The sequence below is a fragment of the Coniophora puteana genome (genome assembly GCF_000271625.1).
Source record: "Coniophora puteana RWD-64-598 SS2 unplaced genomic scaffold CONPUscaffold_2, whole genome shotgun sequence".
Classification (NCBI taxonomy): Eukaryota; Fungi; Basidiomycota; class Agaricomycetes; order Boletales; family Coniophoraceae; genus Coniophora; species Coniophora puteana.
The window spans coordinates 2,842,067-2,865,037 of NW_006913054.1; the positions used below are offsets into that span (position 1 = coordinate 2,842,067).

Below are 22,971 nucleotides of genomic sequence, written 5' to 3' on the forward strand. Positions count from 1 at the left end.
TCCCGTCCGTTTTCTACCTCTCGTCTCTTCACCCTCTTTCTACACCTTTCCTTCTCTTCTCTTCCTCGTAACCATGTTCGAATCGGTGCGTGCTGCTCTCTTGCAGCCTGAATGTTCTCGCGAGCTTACCCGGCGATCAGGTCACGTCCTGGATTTGGCCCAAGAAGGAGGAGAAGTACGACCCAACGAACCCGAAGATGAACCCGCTCAACCCCCAGGGCCTCAAGCCGTCAGTGTACTCTACCTCGCACTAACCTCGACGTTGACACGTCTCTCCTTAACAGATGCTGCGCCTGCCCAGACACCAAGGCTGCACGCGACAAGTGTTTCCTCGAGTCGGGAGGCAACGAAGGACAATGTGCCGACCTCGTCCGTGCGCACGTTGAATGCATGCGTGGCCTCGGATTCAAGGTCTAAGAAGCTTCATCTCCTCCGCTGCGTTGGGTCAGAGTTGCTGGGCGCGAGACGCCGTCGGGCAAGTTGCCGTCACCGACGGCTAGAGCTGCATATATGTGAGTCGCAACCAGCGAAGTCCTGGCATGTGCTTAACATCTCAACCGTTCTCACAGATACGCACTATCTACACTAGACGCATGTCGTAACTTATTCACTCAGAGATAATGCATCGTCACCCCCATTCACTACACACGTCGCCGTTTATGTTCATCCGATCCTACATGCACAGGGCTCATGGCTTAACGCGCCGAACATTCCATGTACCAAGCCTTGCCTGCACTGCAGACACCCCTTCTACGAGCCAATTAGCTGGTGCTAGGGTCCGGCCTCTCCTATTCATTCGGCCTCAAGTGCGACTCGAGTTACCTCAGTATGACTAATATCACTAGAGCCTGCAGCCGTGGTGAAGAAGCAGCAACAACCAAATTACCGGGTTAACTAACCCTAAACAGTGCGAGTACAGTGTAACAACAGCCAAGACCCTAAAAGCGCCACTAGCCCCGACACGGTATGTACTACGCGTCCATGAATCAACAGAGTCCCAAAAGATGATATGTACTAATCAAGTCCGTGCGTGCAGAGTCCGTATGTGATTTTGTGCGTGTATCTGAGTGTCCATGGCACGAAGCCCACCATTATACCCACCAAAGCCCGTGTCAAACTGCAAGAAGGAAAAGCATCGTCAGCATCCATTCGCTCAAGCTTAATTCACCCTGCGACATACCATGAAAGCAAAAAAAAAAAACCCTCGACCGCTCAGCGCTCAGCATCAGAAGCCGCAGTTCGACGAGTCGACCTGCGTCGCAGTCGCACTGATCCGTCCAAACGCCTCCGCATTCCCGTCCGTAAGATTGTTCATCGTCGCCTCGCTCAGCACGAACCCGTCCCGGCCCACATCGACGCCCGTGACATACACCGTCGCGTTGATGTCGCCCGCGGCGTACGACAGCTCCCAGCAGCTCCCGCACGCCGCGCTGTTCCACCCCGTGATGGCGGGCACGCCCGCGACGTTGGGGAAGTTGGGCACGTTGGCGAACGTGGGCCACTTGGACGCGAGCCCGTTGGATCCGTCTGAGCATGCGACGGTCGACATGGAGCCGGAGCCGCTGTCGTATGTGTTGTCGTATGAGACGGATTGGGTGGACTGTGCGAACGCGGGAGCAGCAATGGCGGCGAGGGCGAGGATGGTGGAGGTGGAGGCGAACATGATGATTATGGTTATGGTGTTAGAGAGAATAAGGCGCGAAGAGAGAGGGGAGATGCGAGAGAGAAAGAAGAAAGGATGAGACGTTGACTAAAGAGCTGGCGGGGTGGGATGAGGACTCTGGGGCTTGTGAGCTCTGGCTTTATACCTCTCGTGAGATGAAGCCCCTCCCTGGCACATCGGACCTCTCCAGATTCCAGACTCCAGCCTCAGTCGTAGACCTCCGTGGACTCTTCACAGGTCTACACGGAGATGATGGTCCGAGCATACCATGTACAGTATTACTCCTACTGCCTTGCTACTGCCGTCAGATCGATCGCAGGTTCCAGGCTTCTCGGGCATGAAGCACCGCCTTGAACTGTAGAATCACGTCCTCGAGGGTTTCTCCTCTCCCGCGGATCCCAACGAAAAAGGAGAAACCGCCCTCTTAGTCAGGCCAACACACCATCGAAAGCAATGCAAATGGCTTCAAGTGAGTATCCAGGCACAAGCACAAAGTACCGCTCCGCACGCGACTTTGAACAGCGCGACGCGTCGCTCTCATTCGGATGGATCCTGACATTGCTTGAACTCGGATCAACAGCGACAGCCCCGCACCTCGACGGGCTTCCCTACCCGCCTGCCATAGCCTGCCATGTGCAGATCCTCCTCAAATCAGCCCCCGCCTCCGATTCACTGTCGACAATTAATGGACATGCCTGCATTGTGGCTGCGTGCATCAGACGGACGCGGCCATCCAAGCCCGCGTTCGAACTTGAAGAGGTCGAATGTTCTCCCGGGCTCAACGGCGACGGCCATGAAACTGAAAGGCATCTGTCATCGATCGATAGAGCAGTGCTTGGTATGTATATGCATGTATGTATGAAGTTCTCGTGAAATCATGAAACCGATGCTTGAATTGAAGGCCTGAAGCCTGACGCATCAGACTCGGAAGTCTAGACCACCTCAAGGCTGATGCATATGGCAGATTGCGTCCACACGCTCTGTCAGCGGACGTGGGGTGCCCGAGCCGGTGTCGGGAATGTCGGGATCGTCGGGAAATCTTGGAACGCGGTTCTCGATCTTCACATCGTACGGGCTCGAAACTTGCTCGAAACACCAGCTGTCTCAGCTCGGTGTGTTGTCGGCCGGTGTGTAGCTCGCCGGAACTCGACTAGAAGAGTCCCAGCTGCGAAGCTCCGGTGTGAACGAGAAGACGCGACGCTGAACTTCGCGAGCGTCTATGGCATCATGTGGCGTAGCTTTGCACATGCTTTGGCCGCCGGCATCTCGTCTCGTGCCCTCATCTCGCTACTTGAAACCAGTTATCACCGTGCTTTGGGCCGCAGGAATAGCTCGTCAAGTCATGATCGATAAGTATAACTTGAAGATTGGTTTCAACTAGCGTCAATATATTCCTAGCAGAACGTTCGACACTGTGCGCTGGGCGAGACTGGGCGTCTAATACTGAGCTGTCAGAGATCTGACCTCAGTATCGGAACTAGCACCCCGTCTACCGCGTCTTCAGGCACGCCCCGTTGGTCGAACAGACACTGGCCAAGCTACTGGCTTGGAACTTCGCGGAATGTCCACGAACGCGGTGCCCTCTGCCCGCTGTGGGCCAAAAGTGCCGCGCCATACGGCGGCACCGCTCGGGCCATTTTCTCCGTTGACGTCCAATGGACATCTGTACAGGGTCTTCCAAGGTCTGCTGAGAGAGGCTGAGAGTGTTGAAGGGTCCGATGACCCAGGGAGAGACGCGGACCGAGTGCTCGAGAGGGTATAAAACCAGAGCTTTGCGAGCACTAGAGGTCCTCATCCCGTCAGCTCTTCAGCTTTCGCCTCCCATCACACCTCCCTTTCACGACCTTCCGCTTCCGCTTCCACTTCACCGCAATAACCATGTACGCCTCCTCTGCCCTTCTCGCTCTCCTCGCCATCGCTGCTCCCGCCCTCGCCATCCCTACCACCCTCGCCCGCGACACCCAATCCGTCTCATACGACAACACCTACGACGACGGCTCGCAGTCGATGGACACCGTCGCGTGCTCCGACGGCGTATACGGCCTCGCATCCAAATGGGCCACATTCGCCGACGTGCCCAACTTCCCGTACATCGCCGGCGTGCCCGCCATCACCGGCTGGGACAGCGCGCAGTGCGGCACGTGCTGGCAGCTCACGTACGCCGCGGGCGACATCAACGAGTCGATCTACGTGACCGGCGTCGACGTGGGCCGGGACGGCTTCAACCTGAGCGAGGAGGCGATGAACGGGCTCACGGACGGGAACGCGGAGGCGTTTGGGCGCGTTAGTGCGACTGCGACGCAGGTCGCTACGTCCAATTGCGGCTTCTGAGCGCGGCTTGGGAGGGCTGTTTCATGGTATGTCTGGGCGTGCTGGAACGAAGAACGACAAACTCAATTGACCATGATGTTGTTTCAGATATAACACGAACTTGATGGACAACTGGCCTCGCGCCACGGACACTTGACACCACTTACACAAAAGTTACATCTGGACTCTGCATACAAGGACTTTTTTTAGTACATAGCATTTGTGGGACTCTGTTATTGATTCATGGACACAAAGTACATACCATTGTCGACACTGTTGTTGTTTTTAGGTGTACTCGACTAGTTTTGGGTTATACTTCAGGGCGTAGTACTTGCGAGCTTTAGTGTTGTAATCGATCGTCGGGTGTTATCTTCATACAGTTTCCAGGAGAGTGAATATCGAGGGTTGTCACTATCAGATGCTCGTGGATCATGCATGTCTCTGAGGCTGCCTCGGATTGAACAATGTTGTAAAGGGTGCATGAGCCAGGAGCCTCGCGTCCCCCAAGACCGTTACATCTAGTCACACTATCACGCGTTAGCTTTCTTGTGACACCGTGACTTGGCTCCACCCCATCTTGCACTCTTCTTCCTCTTCCTCGTGTCTCCAGGATGCTACGATCATTCATACATCGAAAAAAAAACTACCTTGGCTTCCTGCTGAATGAGCCAGCCACCTCGTGCATGCCTTTCAGAATCCGACTTGGCATCTGTGTCTTGGGCATGTTCACTCTCTTTCGCTCTTCCTTGTGATTGCCGGGGGGCGCGTTCTGCGCGAGGTTCTCGGTCCTTTGACTCTTCTCTAACGCAACTCGAACGGTTGGCAGGCATTTTGTAGGAATGTCAAGTCCCCTACTGCATTCCCTGCTGCTTTTAATGTTGTGTATATGCTCAAGTGGTGCTATGGCATCCCGTCGAGCTCATTTCATATGATCTAGACTTTGGCCTGCGATCGTGGCCCAGCTTGCTGTCTGACGCTATAAATGCTCACTTGACCACCTCATCGACCTCATCAGCTTCCTCGAGCTCCCTCAAGCCTCTTAAACGCATCTCGCTGAGCATACGTCGAATCGCTCTCCCCCATAACCATGCTCGCCCACCTCTCCCTCATCGCTCTCTCTGCCCTTACCCTCCCCACCCTCGCCCAAACCCCTGTCTCAGTCGGTTACGACACCACATTCGACAACGGCTCCGCCTCCCTCTCCACCGTCGCCTGCTCCACGGGCACATACGGCCTCGAGACCGCTGGCTACACCACTTTCGGCTCGCTCCCCTCCTTCCCCAACATAAGCGCCGCGCCCGCCGTGACGGGCTACGACTCGCCCGCGTGCGGCTCGTGCTGGCAGCTCTCGTACGCGGTGCCCGCGCGCAATGCGACGCTGTCCGTGTACGTCACGGCCGTCGACGTCGGCCGCGATGGGTTCGTTGCGTCCCAGGCGGCACTGGATGCACTTACGGGCGGGCTGGCGCAGGAGCTGGGAAGGGTCACGGCTAATGCGACGCAGGTCGCGGCGTCGAACTGCGGGCTCTGAGATATGGCGTGAATGTAGGCGCCTTTTTAAATAATGAGACTTTGCTTCCTTTCTGACCTTGATTTGAAGGGAGCAGGTTGTGGATCATTGCTTGCATCCGGATTTTACAATGCGGACTCTGTTTTCTTCTCTGGACATTGTTTTCGTGTATGATTGCTACTGCACTGGGACGCTTGGGCTACAATAGTTTCAATGTTAATACGGGTTTTTGTGTTTTGTTACGGTGGTATGCTCACGCAATACTGCTTGAGTATCCTCAGCCATATTTGTTTTCGACAAGGCCTTGGCTAAGATTAGCTGTACGGGTAGGCGCTCACTGTGCCGTACAAGGGCAAGTGCAGCGCAGAGGAGATTCCCGCGCACTTCGCTGGGTGGGACGCGCAGGACAGCGCGCGCGAGGAGATCCTCGGCGCATGAATCTGCAGTGCTGCTCACGGAGGGCGAGTGCGTTGCGGATAAGCCGCCGAAGCAAGCAGGAAAGAAGGCGTACCGCATTAAGGAGGGAGATGTCGATGGCAACTGGTTGATATATCCCGCAAGGATGTCGACCATTTTATGGTGGAAAAGGTCGTGAAGAACTAGGATGAACACTTGAGCATTGTTTCTCGAGTATGCCCTGTAGTCGTCTCTTTTCTGCTTCACTACATCTGCCTTAAGTGTATTTATTCACCTTAATGTACAACATCTTACGAAATCGCTGCGTCCGTACCGTATTCGGACATGAATGTACTACCCCATCACTGCCCACCCCGTATCGCTTCCTCGGCCGTCTTCCACTTGTGTCCCTCCCACAGTCCATTCGAAAGCGCCCCGAGTCCCAAGTCTCTCCCCTGAACTGGATCCCAAGTCGCCCGGCTCCTGCCAGAGTTCATCTCTTCCAGCAAGTGCTTCCTCCAGACTCTGAGACCATCGGGCCCAACGTCTGGGGGAATGTCGCTGACATGCTCAACCGGCACCGACTTGATTCTGCTGTACAGGTAGGCGAGATCAGGAAGCGTCATGCGCTTGCCCTCGATGCGGAGAGTTGTGTCTTGCAGCTCAGCGGGCGGGAGTGTTGTAAGGACGTGGGCTAGGAAGCCTACGAGAGAGCATCACATGCGATTAAGCTGTCGAAGCAAGTGGTTGCGAGAGGTTTATACGCACCGCCCACGTCAGCGAGAGAAGTGATGGAGAACGGCAGCGGAGGTCCGTGCCCTTCCAGAGGGTCGAGCACCAGGAAGGTGCCTCGCTGCACTGAACCTAACATCGGGATGAATTCTGCGAATAGGCCGTTCTGCACGAGTCAATCAGGGGGGTTTCGAGAAGGGGCGATACACTAACTCACGTAGACGCGCAAAGTAGGCAGTCCGATCGACTTTGCGTATACTGCCCATTCAATCGCAAGTCAATATCACACGCGATTGGGCACGTCGGTCGACAAGTCTATCCCATAGTGCTCACTCGGGACGTTGGCCTTTGCCAAGTGGTGCACATTCGTAACACCCTCCGTCGGCAGCCCAAACTCGGAGGGCACGAACAGCCGTACCCCCGCCTGTTTCGCCGCGTCGATGAGGGCGTGCTGCGATGCGGTCCCGGCGGATCCGACCGCAGAGATGAGGACCTCGATACCAAGTTTCTTTAGAACGACAGAGACGGCGTTGATGTCTGTGGGGTCTGCGCGCTCAACCTCGAGGTTTGGGTGGGCGGGGAAGGAAGTGGTGGAGTCCGGTCGGGTGAGGACGGTGACTTCGGTGGTACCAGTTGCAAGCAGAGCCTATGACATTAAGTCACCGGGATGTGTATCGAGCTCAACTGACATGTCAGATAGTGGGACGTACCTCAAGGACCGGTTTGCCTACGGCGCCTCCGCCGCCGACGAGGGCGATCTTCTTGAATGGTGTAGTGCTCATTTTTTACGACCGTGATTGAAGCTGTGAGAGAGATAAGGATGATTGTGAGAGCATTATGCGATTCGCTTTAGTATGTGTAGCTGCGCTCATTTGAATATGTGTAAGCACAAGCTCGGTCACATCATCATGGCCTGTCATGGGGTGCACGAAGAGCTCCGTGGACTGGATGTGCAATGATTCAGAGCAATGCAAGAGATAGGTGCGTGAAAACATCCCTCATAGACCGTTAGAGTTCGCGCTCGGCCCCAACTCAGCTTGCTACTATAAGACGGCCGGCTACACCACCCTCAGCTTGCTCCTCTCCTTCCCCAACACCAGCGCCACGCCCGCGTCACGGGTTACGACGCGTCCGCATGTGGCTCGTGCTGGCACCTCTCGTACGTGGTGCCCACGCGCAACGCGACGCTGTCCGTGTATGTCACACCCATTGACCAAGCCGCAGTGGGTGTTCGTCGCGTCGCGGGCGGCCCTGGATGCGCTTGCGGGTGAGCTGGCGCAGGAGCTCGGCCGGGCCACAGCGAACGCGACTTAGGCAGTGACGGCGTCGAACTGGTAGGCGTCTGTTTCGATGATATAGGTTTGCGTCCGTTCTGACTTTGATGACGGAGCAGGTGGTGGATCACTCCTTGCATCCGGATCTTTACAGCGTGGATTTCGTTTTCTGTTGTCGTGTATGAGTGCTATTGCACTTGGAAAATCAGGCTAAAACGATTTCAATCTTAATGGGGCTTGTATGTTTTACCAGGGTGGTGTGCTCACACAACGCCGTTCAATCAACCACCTTGCTTGTCGACAAGAGCTTAGCTGCGTTATCTACTCAACATCCAGGGTATCAAAGTGGAAACATTCACGCCTGTCTCCGCCTTTGTACGTTCGCCATCGTGTGTTCCACCAAGGCTAAATGCCAACTATATGTAACTTCCGATTTACCGAACGACCCGGGAATGCGACTGTCGGCCATTGGTCATGTCAGTGAGTGCAGCCACCGAACCTTCTCTCTGGCAAACAGCTCAGTCAGCAACATCTTATGAAGAATAAAGTACTAATCACCCAATGACCGGGCAAATACAGGCAATGTCCTATAAAGGACCTCTATGGATTCTGTAAGAGCATATAAGTACAACCTAAGTACAACCTCGCATCCCAGATCAGGCACACATCTCACCCATTTGCATTCACGCTAATAGTCGCCCGCAATGTCTACATTCACAAAGATCGCACTCGTTGGCGCCGGAGGAGCTGTCGGCAAGCCCATGCTCGATGTACGTATCTTCAACGAACTGGCATCCCGGAACTGACCTAGCTAACCGCTTCAGAGCCTCCTCGCAGGCGGTGTTGCCAAAGTCGTCGTGCTTTCTCGGCCGGAATCGACGACCACATTCCCGCCGCACTCGAGCCTGACCGTGGAGAAAGTGAACTACGACGACGTCAATGCGATTGCGGCCACCCTAAGGAAACACTCCGTCGAGGTGCTGATTTCAGCGGTCAACAACGACGGCGTCGAGGCACAGATCGTGCTCGCCGATGCAGCGAAGCAGGCTGGTGTGCAGCTGTTTGTGCCCTCTGAGTTTGGGATGCCCACTGAGGGCGTGACGGAGGGGCTTCTGGCACTGAAGTCGGAGGTTGCTGGTGAGTCACGTTTGCAGGTAACCGTGACACGCCTTTAGATGTGGCGTTAACATGCTGCATGCCTAGAATATTCCAAGTCAATTGGGCTCCCTGTCGCCCGCGTCTACGTGAGTCTACTCGATGTGGCGCGTACTATTGATAGACGTCTGACTATGTTGTGCTTTTCAGACGGGACTTCTTACAGAATACACCGAGTGGGTGGGCTCGATGCCAGAAAAGGGGAAGTTCTTTGTCCTGGGCTCCGGCGACAAAGAGTTCAGCTTGACCTCGCGCTCCGATACCGGAGGTGCGTTACATACCTTCCCCTATAGCCATTTCCATCCCTCTGACACTATACACCAACCACGTTAGGTTTCGTCGCCTACGCCGTGACCTCCCTCCCACCCGCCAAACTCCAGAACGCCACCTTCCGCCTGGAAGGCGACCGCGTCACCATCGCTGGGCTTGCCAGTCTGTTCCACGAGCTCAGATCGATAGATGTCGAGCGCGTAGACAAGTTCCCTGAGGACATGTCCTACGTCCAGCTTAAGACGGACCTAGTGGATCGATTCAACGTCGGGAAGGGCAGCGCAACTTATGACAGTGTTCAAGGAAAAGAACTGGGGCCGAGCGTGAAATCTAACAGTTTGTGGGAGGGGCATAAGTGGAGGACAGTTAGGGAGGTGATTGGTGCTAGTCAGTAGGTTAAACGAAGATGTAGCAGTGTGAAACGTATATTGTAATTGCTTACTAGCATGGAATACTTTGACTAAAGATCTGCCTAGCGTGCGGGGTAGTTAGGATGTATGTGTTTGAGCAAGTCAGTCTCGACATGATACAGGGATGTAAACTCATAACCAGTAAAGCTGTTGCGTATCCAGGGAGTACCGAGCCCTATTAGACGCGCGGGCTACAATACTTTTAATGTGCATGCCTGCTACTAGGTCTTATCAATGTGGTGTGATTTCTTCAGTTTAGTTTTCAATGCTTCGTTTGCTAAGTAATTACAATACAGATTTTACATGCTATGTCTTCATGCAGGCTACTGACCCGCACTCAGCACCTCCCTCGCCGTCTTCCACTTGTGACCCTCCCACAGACTGTTGGAGTTCGCGCTCGGGCCCAACTCTTTGCCCTGCACATTGTCGTAGCTCGTGCTGCCCTTCCCAACGTTGATCTGCCCCACAAGGTACGCCTTGACCTGGACGCCGGGAATGTCCTCGGGGAACTTGTCCACGCGCTCGACGGACACCGACTTGAGTTCCTGGAACAGGTTGGCGAGCCCGGCGAGAGTGAAGCGATCGCCTTCCAGGCGGAAGGTTGCGTTCTGGAGTTTATTGGGAGGTAATTTAGTCACTGCGTAGGCGACAAAGCCTGAGGCAGGCGTGTGGTGTCAAAGATTTGGAAATAGCCACAGAGGAAGGTATGTAACGCACCTCCAATATCGGGGAGCGCGGTCAAGCTGAACTCTTTGTCGCCCGGGTTCAGGAGCAGGAATTTTCCACTCTCCTGCACCGAGCCTACCCACGGGGCGTACTCCGCAAATAGTCCGGTCTGTAAAATGTGCATGCTTAGCCACCCGATGACGGTACGTGTTAAATTGAGTTTACTCACGTAGACGCGGGCGACAGGGAGCCCGATAGACTTGGAGTAGTCTATATTGGATCAGCTGAGCACTTCCATACACCGCCAGCTGTGGGAGCGAGCTCACCAGCGACCTTCGCCTTCAACGTCAAGAAACCCTCCGTCACGCCTTCGGTCGGAAAGCCAAACTCGGAGGGCACAAACAGCTGAACACCGGCCTGCTTCGCTGCGTCGGCGAGCACGGTCTGCCCCTCGAGTCCCCCAAAGCCGACCGTGGAGACCAGCACCTCGACAGAGTGCTTCTTCAGGGTGGTCGCGACGACGTTAACGTCGTCGTACTTCACTTTCTCCACGGTCAAGTTCGCGTGCGACGGGAACGTGTTCGTCGAGTCCGGCCGAGAGAGCACGACGACCTTGGCGACGCCGCCGGCGAGGAGGCTCTGGAGTACCAAGTGTTTGCGTCAGCGAGGTTTACAGGTGGTTAGTTGGAGAGTAGAGGCGTACGTCGAGGGTGGGTTTGCCGACGGCTCCACCAGCGCCAACAATTGCGATCTTGGTGTATGTAGCAGACATTGAGAATGAGTTTGGGTGTGAACGGGTGAGAGTTGTGTGTGTCTGGTCTGGGATACGAGGTCGTGCTTATATGTTCTTCCTGTGCACTGCGCCTAGACTAGACATTGCCTACTATTGTCCCGTCATTGAGTGATTCGTTCTCATAGGGGTTGGCTGACAGAGGTGTTCGGGGAGAAGGTACGGTGAGGGCATCCGTGACCAATGGCTTGACAGCTATTCCGAGAGCATTCCCGGGGCGCTCGGGGGTTCGGGAAAGTTGCCCCTACTTTAGGCAGGGAGATGTAGTTAGTGTTTAGCCTTCGGGGCGAACATGTAAAACCGGCTGACGTGCCTCGGTGGCACACGATATGACGAACAGAGCGTGCTTGTCTGAGGCATCGTCGCAACTCACCAAAAAGCGTCAACAGGCGTCAACGTCATGTCGAGTAGGTACCTCAGCTAAGGCCTTGTTGACGTGCGGTATGGCGGAGGATGATTAAACAGCATTGTGTGAGCGTGCAGATGTAGTCGGGATGTAGTGAGCAAATCTCAGAGCAAGTAAGCATCATAAAGATGCAGAACATTCTCAAATTTATTATTATTTTCTATAGTTTCCTATATAATAACTCGAGCCCGCGTCCTCGACATGGGATCGATGTCTCTCGCGCGCTCATGTCCTGCATCTTGCTCGATCTCAGTCCATGCTCGGTCAACCGACTCAACCGCCATGACATGCATGACAGGCCATGACGTGACCGATCTTGCGCTTACACAGCGACACGTATAAAACGGCTGTATAAAGGTGACTAGCTTGTGCTCACAACTATCAAGTGCTACTACAAGCTAACCCCCACCGCCCTTGATTTCTCACACTATCTCACAGCTTCATTCACGATCACACGCAATGAGCACCACACCATTCAAGAAGATCGCGCTCGTCGGCGGCGGAGGCGCCGTAGGCAAAGCGATCCTCGAGGTTTGTCCCACTGTCTGACACCCCAGTCGAGCCCGCTACATACCTCGATGACTTCACGCCATAGGCTCTGCTTGCGACTGGTACCACTGAAGTCATCGTCCTCACCCGACCGGACTCCACCACCTCCTTCCCCGCTCACTCAAACCTCAAGGTCGAGCGCGTAGACCCCACAGACATCAACGCCGTCTCTGTCGTTCTAAAGAAACACGGCATTGAGGTGCTCGTCTCGACGGTCGGACCTGCAGCGACCGCATCGCAGCACGCCCTCGTCGACGCAGCGAAGCAGGCGGGCGTGCGGCTATTCGTGCCCTCCGAGTTCGGAATGACAACGGAGGGCGTTAAGGATGCGCCGCGCGTAGCTGCGAAAGCTGAGGTCTCGAGTAAGCACTATAGGCCTGTCGATCCGTGCCCATTTGAGATTGACTGCATGGCGCAGGATACGCAAAGTCGATCGGACTGCCTACTCTGCGCGTTTACGTGAGTCAACGTATCATGCCTTCTCGAAATCATCCTGATCAATTCATGCAGAACGGCGCACTTGCAGAGTTCATCCCGATGTTAGGTTCGGTGCAGCGCGGCACCTTCCTGGTGCTCGACCCTCCAGAAGGGCACGGAGCTCCCTTGCCGTTCTCCATCACTTCTCTTGCTGACATGGGCGGTATGTCCCGACATTGCATATACACTGTGATATCTTAATTTTATGTGATGCTCTCTCTCAGGTTTCGTAGCCCACGTCCTCACAACACTCACACCCGCCCGACTGCAAGATACAACTCTCCGCATCGAGGGTGATCGTATGACGTTCCCAGATCTCGCCAACCTATACAGCAGGATCAAGTCGGTACCGGTCGAGCATGTCAGCGACCTTCCCACAGACGTTGGGACCGATGATTTCAGAGTCTGGAGGAAATACCTGTTGGAAGAAACCAACGCTGGACGGAGCCGGGTGACTTGGGATCCTGTTCAGGGGAGAGACCTGGGAGTTGAGGCGCTCGCGAATGGACTGTGGGAGGGACACAAGTGGAAGACGGCCGAGGAGGCGATACGTGATGGGCAGTAAGAAGACGTAATCAATGTTCAAACGCAGTACAGACGCAGCAAACACGTTCGATATGTACAGTATATCATAGTAAGATCAATAAATACACTTGAGGTTGAAGAGATGAAGTAGGAAAGTGAAGACGACAGAACCTACGCTCAATAAGCAATGCTCACCCGCTTCCCCTCCCACTCATCCCAGTTCTTGATCACTTTTTCCACCATGAAGTGTGCGACATCCTTACGCGAGATCGTCCAGCTGCTGTCAATGTCACCCTGCTTGACGCGGTACGCCTCCTTCCCGGGCTGCTTCTGCGGCTTATCTGCGACGCACTCCCCGTCCGTGAGCAACGCCGGCCGGATAACCACCAGACGCTTCAGCGCCGCAGGCTCGGGCACGCGCCTCGTCCAGCCCGCACCGAGGATCTCCTCGCCCGCGCTGTCCTGTACGTCCCACTTCCATCCGGCAGCGTGCGCGAGAATCTCCTCCGCGCCGCACTTGTCCTTGTGCGGTGCCGCGAGCGCGTACCCGTACAGGGGCTTGAGCGCGCATGGGAGCGCGTCGTGCGACTCGCGCGTGAGGCCTGTCGAGGAGATGGTGAGGAGCTTGACGTCCGGACTGTCGGCGGGGAGCGTCTCGAGGACGTTGAGGAGGGATTGTGTGACGAGGTTCGGGGGCTCGATGACGAAGCCTTTGGTCAGCTTGAAGGAGGGCGTGCCCCCTGGATGAGTGAAAACGGTGGTGAGCTGGCGATTATTGGGAAGTGGGTGAGACCGTGAACGCACCGACAGTGAACAGCATGAAGTCGACAGTCTTATCGTCGCCGCCCTTGGCGGCCTCAGCCCAGGCGCGCTGAACGTCGGCTTTGACCAGAGCGTCGCCCTTGATCAGGCGGGCTTTGCCGTCTTTCACGAAGCGGGTTACAGCCTCGTCTTGGTCGAAGCATTCTGGCTTCCTGAGAAGAAAGGTGACAGTGTAGCCCAGTTCTACACAATCGCTTGTCAGGGGCTGTCTTACCCAGGAGAGAGACAGGCGGACGTACCAAGAAGTCTCAATGAGGAGTAGTATCCAATGTTGCGGGAAGCCCCTATGGCGAGAACCTTTGACATGGTTGGTATCTGATGTGTGCTGATGTGTGAGGTGGAAAGCTTTGGTGTGTTGCTGAGGAACAGACAGAGCTAGGTGGATTGGTGTGGTGACTAGAGAATGCAATCCCCTCTAGCCTCTTTATACTCTCCAAGAGTGCAATCGTCATGTCAAAGCACCCGAGAGCGCCCATTTCCGACTACCTGCAACTGAAATTTGCTCCTGGAGCGACATTGTCATGAGCACAGCAGCGTCTGTCACCGAGGCAAGATGAAACGCCACCGCGGCTGCGGCCTCAGCCAGCCGAGCCTTCCCCGAGCCCTGCCTCGCGCTCGCCGGCGACACGCGCATTGAAAATAGACGCCTCGGCGACGGTGGAGTGGGTACTCCTGGAGAAGACGACGACGAGACACCTCGTATAGCAGGGATGAGTGACTACTGACACGCGCGAACACACTATGTACCGACTACGCTGGCCATGCCGGCCCTAAACTACGCATCGTGCCTTCCTCAAGGCTCGGTCCGATCCTCCCTAGTCCAACGGTCGGTGGCGTTGTCTGCTGCGTCGGGCAGCTGTGGCTGTCGTGTCCGATGTCGTGTCCGATGCCGAGTCCGGTGTCGTCGTTGGGCGGCTTCTTATTGAGCTGCGCCTTGTGGGTTTGTTCCTGGATCCTGGATGAGAGTCCTGCTGTTGTCAGGCTCGGAGGTACTGACCGGGACCCCGTCCCCCGACGACAGCCGAGCCTCTTTGCTGGCAACTTTCACTCTCCAAAGTCTCTCCACATGTCATTCGTCGTTATATCCTTCGGGCTCTTTCTCCTACTTGGAATCTCCATGTATCATCGATTGGTGCAGGATGTGATCGAAGCATGGCAGTGGATAGAGGTCAAGGAGATTTGAACATATTTGTGAGGCTACGTTCACTGCGAACACGTCTCATGACATGCAGAAGCTAATCTACAAGGGCCTCCAAACGATCTTGCTACCATACTCCGTCCTACCATCTCCCTTCTTCCCGTCTTTCCCCGTCCAGAACGCAACCTCATATATTCCAGGCCCCTTGTTATCGAGCGCCTTCGTTTCCTCCTCGTCTGCAGGCGCACCCAGGATCAGCAGTGGTTTTGGGGTGTCTGCCTTTGGGACGTCCAACGTCCATACGTGCAGGCCATGGGATACGGTTGGCTGCTCCCCGATGACCGACGACAGCTGAGAGGCCAGCGTCTTGAGCGAAGGCGGACTGGCTAGCAAACGAACATGCGCGATGCCAGCAGCACCAGAGGGATGCTCCGTATTCCCGGGCGGATGATCGATGGGCACCTGAAAGGCGAGTGAATCCCTGGACCTCCACCGCCCTAGTGAGCCTTGCAAGTATGGAAGACGCACCCTCAGCTTACGAGGCGTCACGTCCGCACAGTAGAACGGCAGACTCCCCCTCCCCAACCTCGCCTCAGGCGCAGTGATCGCCCACTTGAGAGTCTCCCCGTCAGAGCGCGTCCGCCCGCCGTGGACCTCCGGCAGATACGCCACATCCGTGTCACTGTCCTTCGCGCGCTGATTGATGATTTCCGCGATCGAGGCGGAAGTCGAGCCGAGAAACGCATAGTCAATCCAGCCGTCGTTCTTCCCTGCCCACTGGTGCTTGTTGCGATCCGAGACGGGAGGGTAGTCCTTAGCGGGTTTCAGGAACGAGATGAGCTCGATGTATACCCCATCTTGTAGGAGCTGTCACGATACTGAGCAAACCGGCGGTTCGATGGGTTTTGTCGTACTTACAACAAGTGCATTGGCAGTCAACCCGTCAGCATGTGTGCCGCCGGGAATGACCCTGTTGATTCGCGTGTGTATGCGTATCCCAATGTGATGTCATCAAAAGCCCCTAACTCACTGGAAGCCCAAGCGCTTGAACTCTTCGGATACCTGAGCAACCGTGTCCGGAGGCGAGAGATGTATGATGTGATCAAGGATCTTGGTCGAGGGCTCAGACATACTGGTGAAGAATGTAGGGATGGGATTGTAAAGGTACCTTATAGTAATAGAATAAGTAATAATACACACGCGAATCATCTCGAGTCAGCCTGACACCAAATTAGCAACCTTTCGTGCTTGGCATTCACTATGGCATCAGGCAATAAAACTGACGGGAGCCAAACCAATCTATCCAAAAAATAACATAAACGAGATGTGTATTATCCACTTGAGACACCCTTTGTTAGCTCAAGGCACCCCACTCCGTGGAATTCAGGCTAACTCGGCAAACCCGACTCGCAGGCCACCAACGTCAAAGACAGTGTAAGTGTTTCGGAGGAACACGTCCCCAAGAACCCAAAGATCTACAATAACAAGAAGTCTTTGAGCTTGAGCTCAAACCGTGGATATCACACAACACATACCTCCAAGGCTGTCGCTCTCGCCTATCCCGCCGACACAGTCGACGCCAGAAGAGTTGTATGCTCCCATGCTGAATGTATCCTGCGACATCATAAACGTCGTGTTCCCTATCGTGACACCGACCTCTGGGATACTATCACATGGGACTAGCATTGGCTATCAGCGCAGTGACGTATACTAACCAGATCAGCGCTGCGCACCTGTATACAGACCGTTTCCAACGCTAGTCCCACCTATCGCTTCATACAACTGCTGAACGTACATGCTCTCCGCGAGGATCATGGTCGTTCCAGTGTCAACGATAGCACCGAAGTCCGCGAAGACTTGCTGGCCACCGACAGATAACCCGTCGACGCTAATTTGCCAGTATCCCTGCGAGCTCGTGTCAACAGGCCATACCCCGCGGATGAAGGAACCGGCCTACCTTTTGTGTGACAGGTGTGTAAGTTAACGATCCCGTGTAGAGCTCGTTGTTAACACCCCCAACGGACAGCTCCGATCCCGACGAGGCCAACTTGAACGCGAAAATTGGCTCGGATAAGGCGCCCTCATCGACAAGTGTCTGGAAGGCGGAATTGGTCCCATAGTTGGAAATCGCTTTGAATGCGAATCCTATAAGGCCGTCTGGCGGGAAATTTGACGAAGAGAACGCATCCGAGAACTCATTTGCAGCGCCGAAGGTCTGGTCCTGGGCCTTTCGCGGGCTGTTTCTTAACCAGAAGAAAAAGGACAGATACAGAAAGCCACGCACTGCGTATCCAGCAAGCGAAACAGTGTCGCGGTACTGATCTCCAGTAACGTACGAACCATCTGCGTACGTGAGGTTGAAGCTCTCATCGACATATACGGAAGTCGAACTCTTATTTGCGATGTAGAGATTGTGTCCGGCGCAGGACGAGCGACATTCTGGGCCTGCCAGGAAAAGGTCTGTGCTTCCGGTGTCCATGTCCACTAAGTAGATCGTGTAAGATGCAATCGAGGTTGCGACGCTGGCCCGTGCTCACCTGAAAAAGTCTGCGAAGGTGTTCCAACTTCTATGTTACCGTACCAGCGTAGATTGTCTCCATCGATGAGAGGAACATCTCGTTTCTTGGACCCAAGTTGTGTTTGATGACGAGCACGCTTCGCTCTACCATGCCTCCTAGAAACCTCAAATCCCCTGGTGAGCTTTCTGATAGTGTGTGAGCCTGGACCCGAAGTTATCTCAGCGACCGTATTGACTCACTGCTCCGTGTATGCTATATGATTGCGGAGAGTTTGCAGCTTCGCGGTTCCATCCACATTGAGATGGCTGCTCCGTTGCGAAAGAGGGATATGATAAGCAGCACAGACCTGGAGCTGAAGCACGAAAGCTAGAATCGTCCAGATGGACCACATCCTCTCCAGCCAGCGATGTGCCTGTCACCGTGATAAGGGATGTTATACGGACCTAGCCTTGGACACGAGTTCCACAGGCTTCTGTGCGTCCACCCACGAAATGTCGCGCAGAACGTTGTCGTATGTCGAACACGAGACGTGCGCTTGCACGGCACACGGTGCCAGTAGACGGAAATGGAGGTCAAGAAGCCGGGTTTGCGCTAGAGACCGCATTGTTGCAGCGAGACTGACGGGTTGTACCCAAGGACCCTTGAACAAGGTTTCTTATCTGCAGACCCTCGGCCGTCCGAATGGGGAGATGGACATGGCGTGTCTGGAGGTAATCTAGAAAATGAATGTTTTTGAAAGGATCAGCAGAGGACGCGAGGCCATGCTGCGGCAAGCCGCAGCTGCTGCACAATTGATGTTTGCGTGTGTTGTCCAAGAGCTTCGTGAACCTTCCATATTTAGTATGTCTTTGCTCGTCCATCGCGACGTTTCCTGGTGTCATCACACATGTCATTTGAGGAAGCCCGTAAACTGATATTCCAGGGTAGTGATGTCAATGATTACAAAAATGCGTCTATGGATATAACTAGGTTAGAAATACCGTGAAATGCGAGTGATACGAGAGCATGGATAGCAACCAAGCAAAGTACTCTATCGTGATGTTTTCAAGTTCATCAGTGTGAAAGCCCGTGGCAAAGAAGGTAGATAATGTCCATCATTTTGCGTCTAAGGTCGTGGTTGATTTGTCTAGTGTCATTAGCGTAATTGGTTGGATGCGGCAACTAAATTTGTATGATAAGAGTCGTTATCGGTCTACTTGCCGTACCGGCTGGCAAGCCTTATCTTTTCACCGTAGAACCAAAAGATCAGAGGACTTAACGTCATATGTCAGCAACTTTTGCCTGATTTTTCAATGAAAAAGGTACTCACGCAGGTCCTCCGATCACCACCGCGGCAGCGGCGAGGATTGTGTCGCCCTTTCCATACCCGAGCGCCTGGTACATCGTCGGCGCGAACAGCGGAAATCCGAACCCGGCAATTGAGCGGAGACAATTTACCATCGCCAACGCTGTCAATTAATGATAGCCTCGAGTCAGCAGTGACTGAGCCCCAGGGAGTAAGAAGACGCACCGGATGCGGCATGCAAGGTGAACGTGTCGACGACGTACGTCTGGATACACTGGAAGTTGAGGATAACGCCGGCGCCAACAATCGCGATGCCCTAAATTGGTGATAAGCAACGGGCGTGGGGGAAGTAGAGTGAATATGTACGATGTCTGGTGCAATCCAATGAACTTGTGCTTGAGTAGTCCATCCCGTTATGAGCAAACCGATGGGCAGCATAACCGTCCCTATCGCCATCGAAGCTTTACATGACAAAAACGCCTCAGCGATCCTGTAAAGCGTAAAAGCAGAGTAAAAGTCACGCACGCAGACGGTACTCTGGCTTGCCCTCGGTCCCATTCTTCCGCTTGAGGTATGCGTAAATTCTGTCCATGGTCCGCGAATTCAGCTGCGATGCGCCTGAAAGACCTATACCGAGTGCGATGTAGTTCAGTCCTGCGGGGCCGAGTTTCATGTGGTAAATGTCTTGGTAGATGGTCGGCATGGTCGTGAGGCACACTGCGATGATATTAGATCGACGAAGATTGGTAAAGAGAAGGTCGAACGCACAGTACAAAATCCCGTAAAGATAGGCCATGTAGATTCCGAGAGCTTGGACAATCGGCTCGTACCAGAAGAGAACGAAGGGACGGAACATTGATTGTTTGAATATTGACTTCCAACTAAAGATTGTTGATACGGAAGTGAGTATTAGCATGAGCGAGCTCATACGAGTGACTTACCTCCGCTCGCCCTGCTTATCAAATATCGTGCGCACAACGCGGTGCTGACTCTTTTCGGGATCCATAGAAGCGCGTATGCGCTTGGCTTTCCGCTCCAAAAGGACGACAGCGTACGCTGTATGCACTTTTTATTCAGCTAATGTCCCAAATCATTGAGGTTGACACGCACTCTCTTGAAGAAAGAAGAACCCTAGGATGACGACAAAGACATCGGCTATACTGAGGGACCAGAACTGCGTATACTCGTTAAAAAGCAGACAGGAGAAGTTGGATCCTAACACCTACCACCCATCTCCAGTTCGAGTATTGAGCGACCCTTAAGTGACTGTAAGCATATGTGTAGAAGCCTGAACAGTGATGACGTACCATGACCCCGTCAATGGACCAACGACAGGTCCAAGAATAGGTGCAAGACCATAGAGTGCCATAGCCGTCCCTCGCTCCTCTGCCCTCCACACATCACCAATAACTCCACCTCCTATCTGAGGGTGTGATGTCGGAAGGTTGCATCGCATGGTGGAGCAATAAGAACCTACCGATAGTGGGGCACCACCGCCCAGACCTGAGAGAAATCGGAAAACTAGAAGTTGTGTTTGGCTCTGGGCAAAGCTACTTCCCAAGTTCCAAGCTTCGTCAAGTCAATATTACAACCGGAAGAAAAAGGCAGGATCACTTACCAAGGAACCATAAATTAGACAGCTGTAAGACGCGGGAGCGACCAAATATCTCGCTCAAAGGTCCAATAAACAAAGGCCCAACAGCTGAAGATTAAAAGGCGTATAAGACGAATAGGTTGAGGCGGGAATACAATCCAGATACGCACCAAAAGCAAGAATGAATATTGATGTATCGAGAGCCATCACGACGTCGCTAGTGACGCCAAAGTCATGTGCCACCTGCGGACTAGCGGGGGCAATCATAGAGGAACCAACGGGGGTGATGAAAGTGAATGCGGACGCAATGGCAGTGACCACCCATTTGCGTTTGAAGCTCCAGCTAAACAAGCATTAACATTATGCCTTACAACTTTCTGCAAGGTAAGGAGACGCACTTCTTGGGGTTTTGGGGATCGTCGGGACCGTCCCAGTCTACGACCAAGGCGTCAGGGGTGGCTTCGTCTGCCGTATCAGGAACGGAGTCGGCGGGCCCCTTCGGAGACTTGACATCACTCAAGCTCACACGGGGAGTCCGCATACCACCGTGAAGCGTCGGTGTCGGCGAGGCGTCCGGAGACTTGACCAGAGCAGTAGGGGTCACTGTCCCAGTAGACATGAGCACTGAGGCTGAGGAAGAGTAACCGTCAGATGGAGGATTGTCGTGAGAGCCAAGCTGGCCGACAGCCCCGACGATGCTTTTATACCATGGTTTCGAAAGTGGTGTATCAGACGGTATGACATCCGACGACCTGTTGGTGGTGGGAAGACTTTCCGCGGCGCTTTCGATTCCAATAGACTGCCGGGCTACTGCCGTCTGCCGCTTGGGGAAAGTTCTTCTCACGGCGCGTATCGCTGTCGGTCCTCCCATCCGAAGCTGCGTCAGCCTTCCTAAAATTGGCTTTGCATTCAGTGTCTTTGAGTGAGAATGTGATCTAAAGATCTATGCCAGATAGCTCATCTGAGGATATACAAACGGTTTGAGAGGTTAAGCAGATGAATACAACCGTCGCATCTAATACTCCCTCTCGCGTGACTCGCTCCGGCATCCAAGCAAGGCCCGTCGGAGCCTTAAACACCCTAGAAGTCTAAGCAACGTGCACGGTCTTCACGGAGGATCCAAAGGTTCAACACAGTTAGTAAAATATGGTCTTACGGTGTTGTGAGCACTTACATTTGCTATCAGGACGTTGTTTTCCGGGCTCTAGACCTTCTCATATCCATCCCACCTGTGCAAGCCGAAGAGGGTGAGTCTTCCAAATGTCAAAACAGCCATCCTTTGATCACCTCGTGGCAAAGTCCTACGCCTGGATCTGACGACAATATATACGCTGCCGTCTTGATCCAAATCAGATTGACGTATACCTAGAGACCTGCTCCGTTAAGGTATGATCAGGCCGGTGCAAGGCGAGAGGTAGCACCGTTACCGAGAGTACATCAGCCTCGCCATCAAACATGAGCGCTGAGCCCGAGAAGGCTGTGGGACATGCCGCATTGGCATCCTTCTTAACTTACGTCCTCAGAACAGTAGTCAGTGGCTTTGAACGTGTGATGAAGATCCCTACACAGCGAGATGCAGTTCATAGAATCATACGTAACGTTTGATTGGCTCCCGTCCAAACTCTGATAGCGTGTTTTGGGTCGGCCGAAGCATGAAGGCATTGCCACGAGATTAGGGACCGTGAGGTTTACTTCTCCGAGGGTGGCGGACGCTAGTAACCGCCCATCGTAGAGGTTTGATAATGCTTGCAAATGCATCTGTTGGATGTTGGTAAGTCATCAATCGCACCCCAGAACGGACCTTGAGCCGAGATTGGCGCAGAGAATTTGTTGCCTTTTTGTGGGCGCGAGTGAGCGCCCGTCTTGTCAGATGTCAGTGCGGATCTAGTCGTCGCCTAGTGGTACCAGTCAGAAGGCACGAGGAGTAAGACGCGAAATAGAGGTCATCGCAGAACCTACGGGTTTTATCTCGACGCTCTTTCCCTGTCCATCATCTATCATGAGCGTATCGGAGATGGCGCCAGCGTCATCTCGAATCCCTCCGGAGACATGGCACGACATCTTCGACTTTGCCACTTATGTTCAGGATGCATTCGGAGACAACTTATGCGCTCGGATTGAGGCACTAGAGCCTTTTGCGGGGTCTCGCCTTGAGCAGTCGCTGTGCCACTCGCTCACGACGCGGCGCTCCTTGCCACTCGTATGCAAGACGTGGTACAAGGCATCTATCAGGTTTCTATACCGGTCTATCTGGCTCCATCAATGCTCTGAACCAGTGATGCATTCTCTCATTTCGGCCCTTTGTGAATCGAGGTCGCAGACGAGATTCGGCGAAGGGCCATTGGGATCGTACGCTGATAGAATAGACGTCCTGTTTCCGGCGGAGATCAATGAGAGACTGGCCATCATGGACTCCTTGGTGAACATCCTCGAACTCTTACCAGATCTTTCCATTGTGGTCTTCAGTGCACTGTCCTCGT

The 22,971-nt window shown here is 54.1% G+C and overlaps 12 protein-coding genes across 12 annotated transcripts; 5 read left to right on the top strand and 7 right to left on the bottom strand.

Annotated features, from left to right (window-relative positions):
• Positions 1-15: 15 nt before the first annotated feature.
• CONPUDRAFT_98683 (COX17-domain-containing protein) lies at positions 16-632 on the top strand. Its single transcript, XM_007766830.1, has 4 exons — positions 16-85; positions 141-229; positions 285-512; positions 570-632. The coding sequence occupies exons 1-3, from the start codon at positions 74-76 to the stop codon at positions 415-417; spliced, it is 234 nt and encodes a 77-aa protein (XP_007765020.1). The 5' UTR covers positions 16-73; the 3' UTR covers positions 418-512; positions 570-632.
• Positions 633-867: 235 nt separating this feature from the next.
• On the bottom strand, positions 868-1,763 carry CONPUDRAFT_80106 (Cerato-platanin). The gene is made up of 2 exons (XM_007766133.1): positions 1,181-1,763; positions 868-1,117 (listed from the first exon to the last, which is right to left on the bottom strand). The coding sequence occupies exon 1, from the start codon at positions 1,661-1,663 to the stop codon at positions 1,226-1,228; it is 438 nt and encodes a 145-aa protein (XP_007764323.1). The 5' UTR covers positions 1,664-1,763; the 3' UTR covers positions 868-1,117; positions 1,181-1,225.
• A 1,270-nt stretch (positions 1,764-3,033) lies between these two features.
• Positions 3,034-4,377, top strand: CONPUDRAFT_80108 (Cerato-platanin). The gene is made up of 2 exons (XM_007766134.1): positions 3,034-4,020; positions 4,082-4,377. The coding sequence occupies exon 1, from the start codon at positions 3,542-3,544 to the stop codon at positions 3,992-3,994; it is 453 nt and encodes a 150-aa protein (XP_007764324.1). The 5' UTR covers positions 3,034-3,541; the 3' UTR covers positions 3,995-4,020; positions 4,082-4,377.
• Positions 4,378-4,594: 217 nt separating this feature from the next.
• CONPUDRAFT_162746 (Cerato-platanin-domain-containing protein) lies at positions 4,595-5,921 on the top strand (the record flags this gene model as incomplete). Its single annotated transcript, XM_007766831.1, has 2 exons — positions 4,595-5,477; positions 5,814-5,921. Exons 1-2 carry the CDS (start codon positions 5,061-5,063, stop codon positions 5,919-5,921), a joined length of 525 nt encoding a protein of 174 aa, XP_007765021.1. The 5' UTR covers positions 4,595-5,060.
• Positions 5,922-6,152: 231 nt separating this feature from the next.
• CONPUDRAFT_142085 (NAD(P)-binding protein) lies at positions 6,153-7,396 on the bottom strand (the record flags this gene model as incomplete). The annotated part of the gene is made up of 5 exons (XM_007766832.1): positions 6,153-6,582; positions 6,648-6,777; positions 6,829-6,869; positions 6,945-7,257; positions 7,322-7,396. 5 exons carry the CDS (start codon positions 7,391-7,393, stop codon positions 6,242-6,244), a joined length of 897 nt encoding a protein of 298 aa, XP_007765022.1. The 3' UTR covers positions 6,153-6,241.
• Positions 7,397-8,589: 1,193 nt separating this feature from the next.
• CONPUDRAFT_70349 (NAD(P)-binding protein) lies at positions 8,590-9,705 on the top strand (the record flags this gene model as incomplete). The annotated part of the gene is made up of 5 exons (XM_007766008.1): positions 8,590-8,655; positions 8,710-9,022; positions 9,089-9,129; positions 9,191-9,308; positions 9,374-9,705. The coding sequence occupies 5 exons, from the start codon at positions 8,590-8,592 to the stop codon at positions 9,703-9,705; spliced, it is 870 nt and encodes a 289-aa protein (XP_007764198.1).
• A 240-nt stretch (positions 9,706-9,945) lies between these two features.
• On the bottom strand, positions 9,946-11,184 carry CONPUDRAFT_80110 (NAD(P)-binding protein). Its single transcript, XM_007766135.1, has 5 exons — positions 11,090-11,184; positions 10,713-11,025; positions 10,616-10,656; positions 10,438-10,555; positions 9,946-10,375 (listed from the first exon to the last, which is right to left on the bottom strand). The coding sequence occupies exons 1-5, from the start codon at positions 11,156-11,158 to the stop codon at positions 10,044-10,046; spliced, it is 873 nt and encodes a 290-aa protein (XP_007764325.1). The 5' UTR covers positions 11,159-11,184; the 3' UTR covers positions 9,946-10,043.
• An 857-nt stretch (positions 11,185-12,041) lies between these two features.
• Positions 12,042-13,173, top strand: CONPUDRAFT_150382 (NAD(P)-binding protein; the record flags this gene model as incomplete). The annotated part of the gene is made up of 5 exons (XM_007766833.1): positions 12,042-12,113; positions 12,178-12,493; positions 12,550-12,590; positions 12,642-12,771; positions 12,833-13,173. The coding sequence occupies 5 exons, from the start codon at positions 12,042-12,044 to the stop codon at positions 13,171-13,173; spliced, it is 900 nt and encodes a 299-aa protein (XP_007765023.1).
• Positions 13,174-13,310: 137 nt separating this feature from the next.
• CONPUDRAFT_48791 (uncharacterized protein) lies at positions 13,311-14,261 on the bottom strand (the record flags this gene model as incomplete). The annotated part of the gene is made up of 3 exons (XM_007765913.1): positions 13,311-13,873; positions 13,938-14,138; positions 14,195-14,261. 3 exons carry the CDS (start codon positions 14,259-14,261, stop codon positions 13,311-13,313), a joined length of 831 nt encoding a protein of 276 aa, XP_007764103.1.
• Positions 14,262-15,195: 934 nt separating this feature from the next.
• CONPUDRAFT_48792 (uncharacterized protein) lies at positions 15,196-16,224 on the bottom strand (the record flags this gene model as incomplete). Its single annotated transcript, XM_007765914.1, has 4 exons — positions 15,196-15,555; positions 15,622-15,960; positions 16,012-16,063; positions 16,124-16,224. The coding sequence occupies 4 exons, from the start codon at positions 16,222-16,224 to the stop codon at positions 15,196-15,198; spliced, it is 852 nt and encodes a 283-aa protein (XP_007764104.1).
• A 27-nt stretch (positions 16,225-16,251) lies between these two features.
• On the bottom strand, positions 16,252-18,329 carry CONPUDRAFT_118501 (acid protease). The gene is made up of 7 exons (XM_007766834.1): positions 17,852-18,329; positions 17,631-17,797; positions 17,378-17,577; positions 17,051-17,320; positions 16,827-16,998; positions 16,629-16,772; positions 16,252-16,568 (listed from the first exon to the last, which is right to left on the bottom strand). Exons 1-7 carry the CDS (start codon positions 18,001-18,003, stop codon positions 16,477-16,479), a joined length of 1,197 nt encoding a protein of 398 aa, XP_007765024.1. The 5' UTR covers positions 18,004-18,329; the 3' UTR covers positions 16,252-16,476.
• A 180-nt stretch (positions 18,330-18,509) lies between these two features.
• CONPUDRAFT_98697 (MFS polyamine transporter) lies at positions 18,510-21,090 on the bottom strand. Its single transcript, XM_007766835.1, has 14 exons — positions 20,890-21,090; positions 20,662-20,834; positions 20,516-20,599; positions 20,375-20,466; positions 20,205-20,320; positions 20,124-20,154; positions 20,008-20,071; positions 19,839-19,953; positions 19,666-19,778; positions 19,423-19,614; positions 19,264-19,358; positions 19,123-19,213; positions 18,922-19,060; positions 18,510-18,865 (listed from the first exon to the last, which is right to left on the bottom strand). Exons 1-14 carry the CDS (start codon positions 21,030-21,032, stop codon positions 18,805-18,807), a joined length of 1,509 nt encoding a protein of 502 aa, XP_007765025.1. The 5' UTR covers positions 21,033-21,090; the 3' UTR covers positions 18,510-18,804.
• Between the last annotated feature and the right edge of the window lie 1,881 nt (positions 21,091-22,971).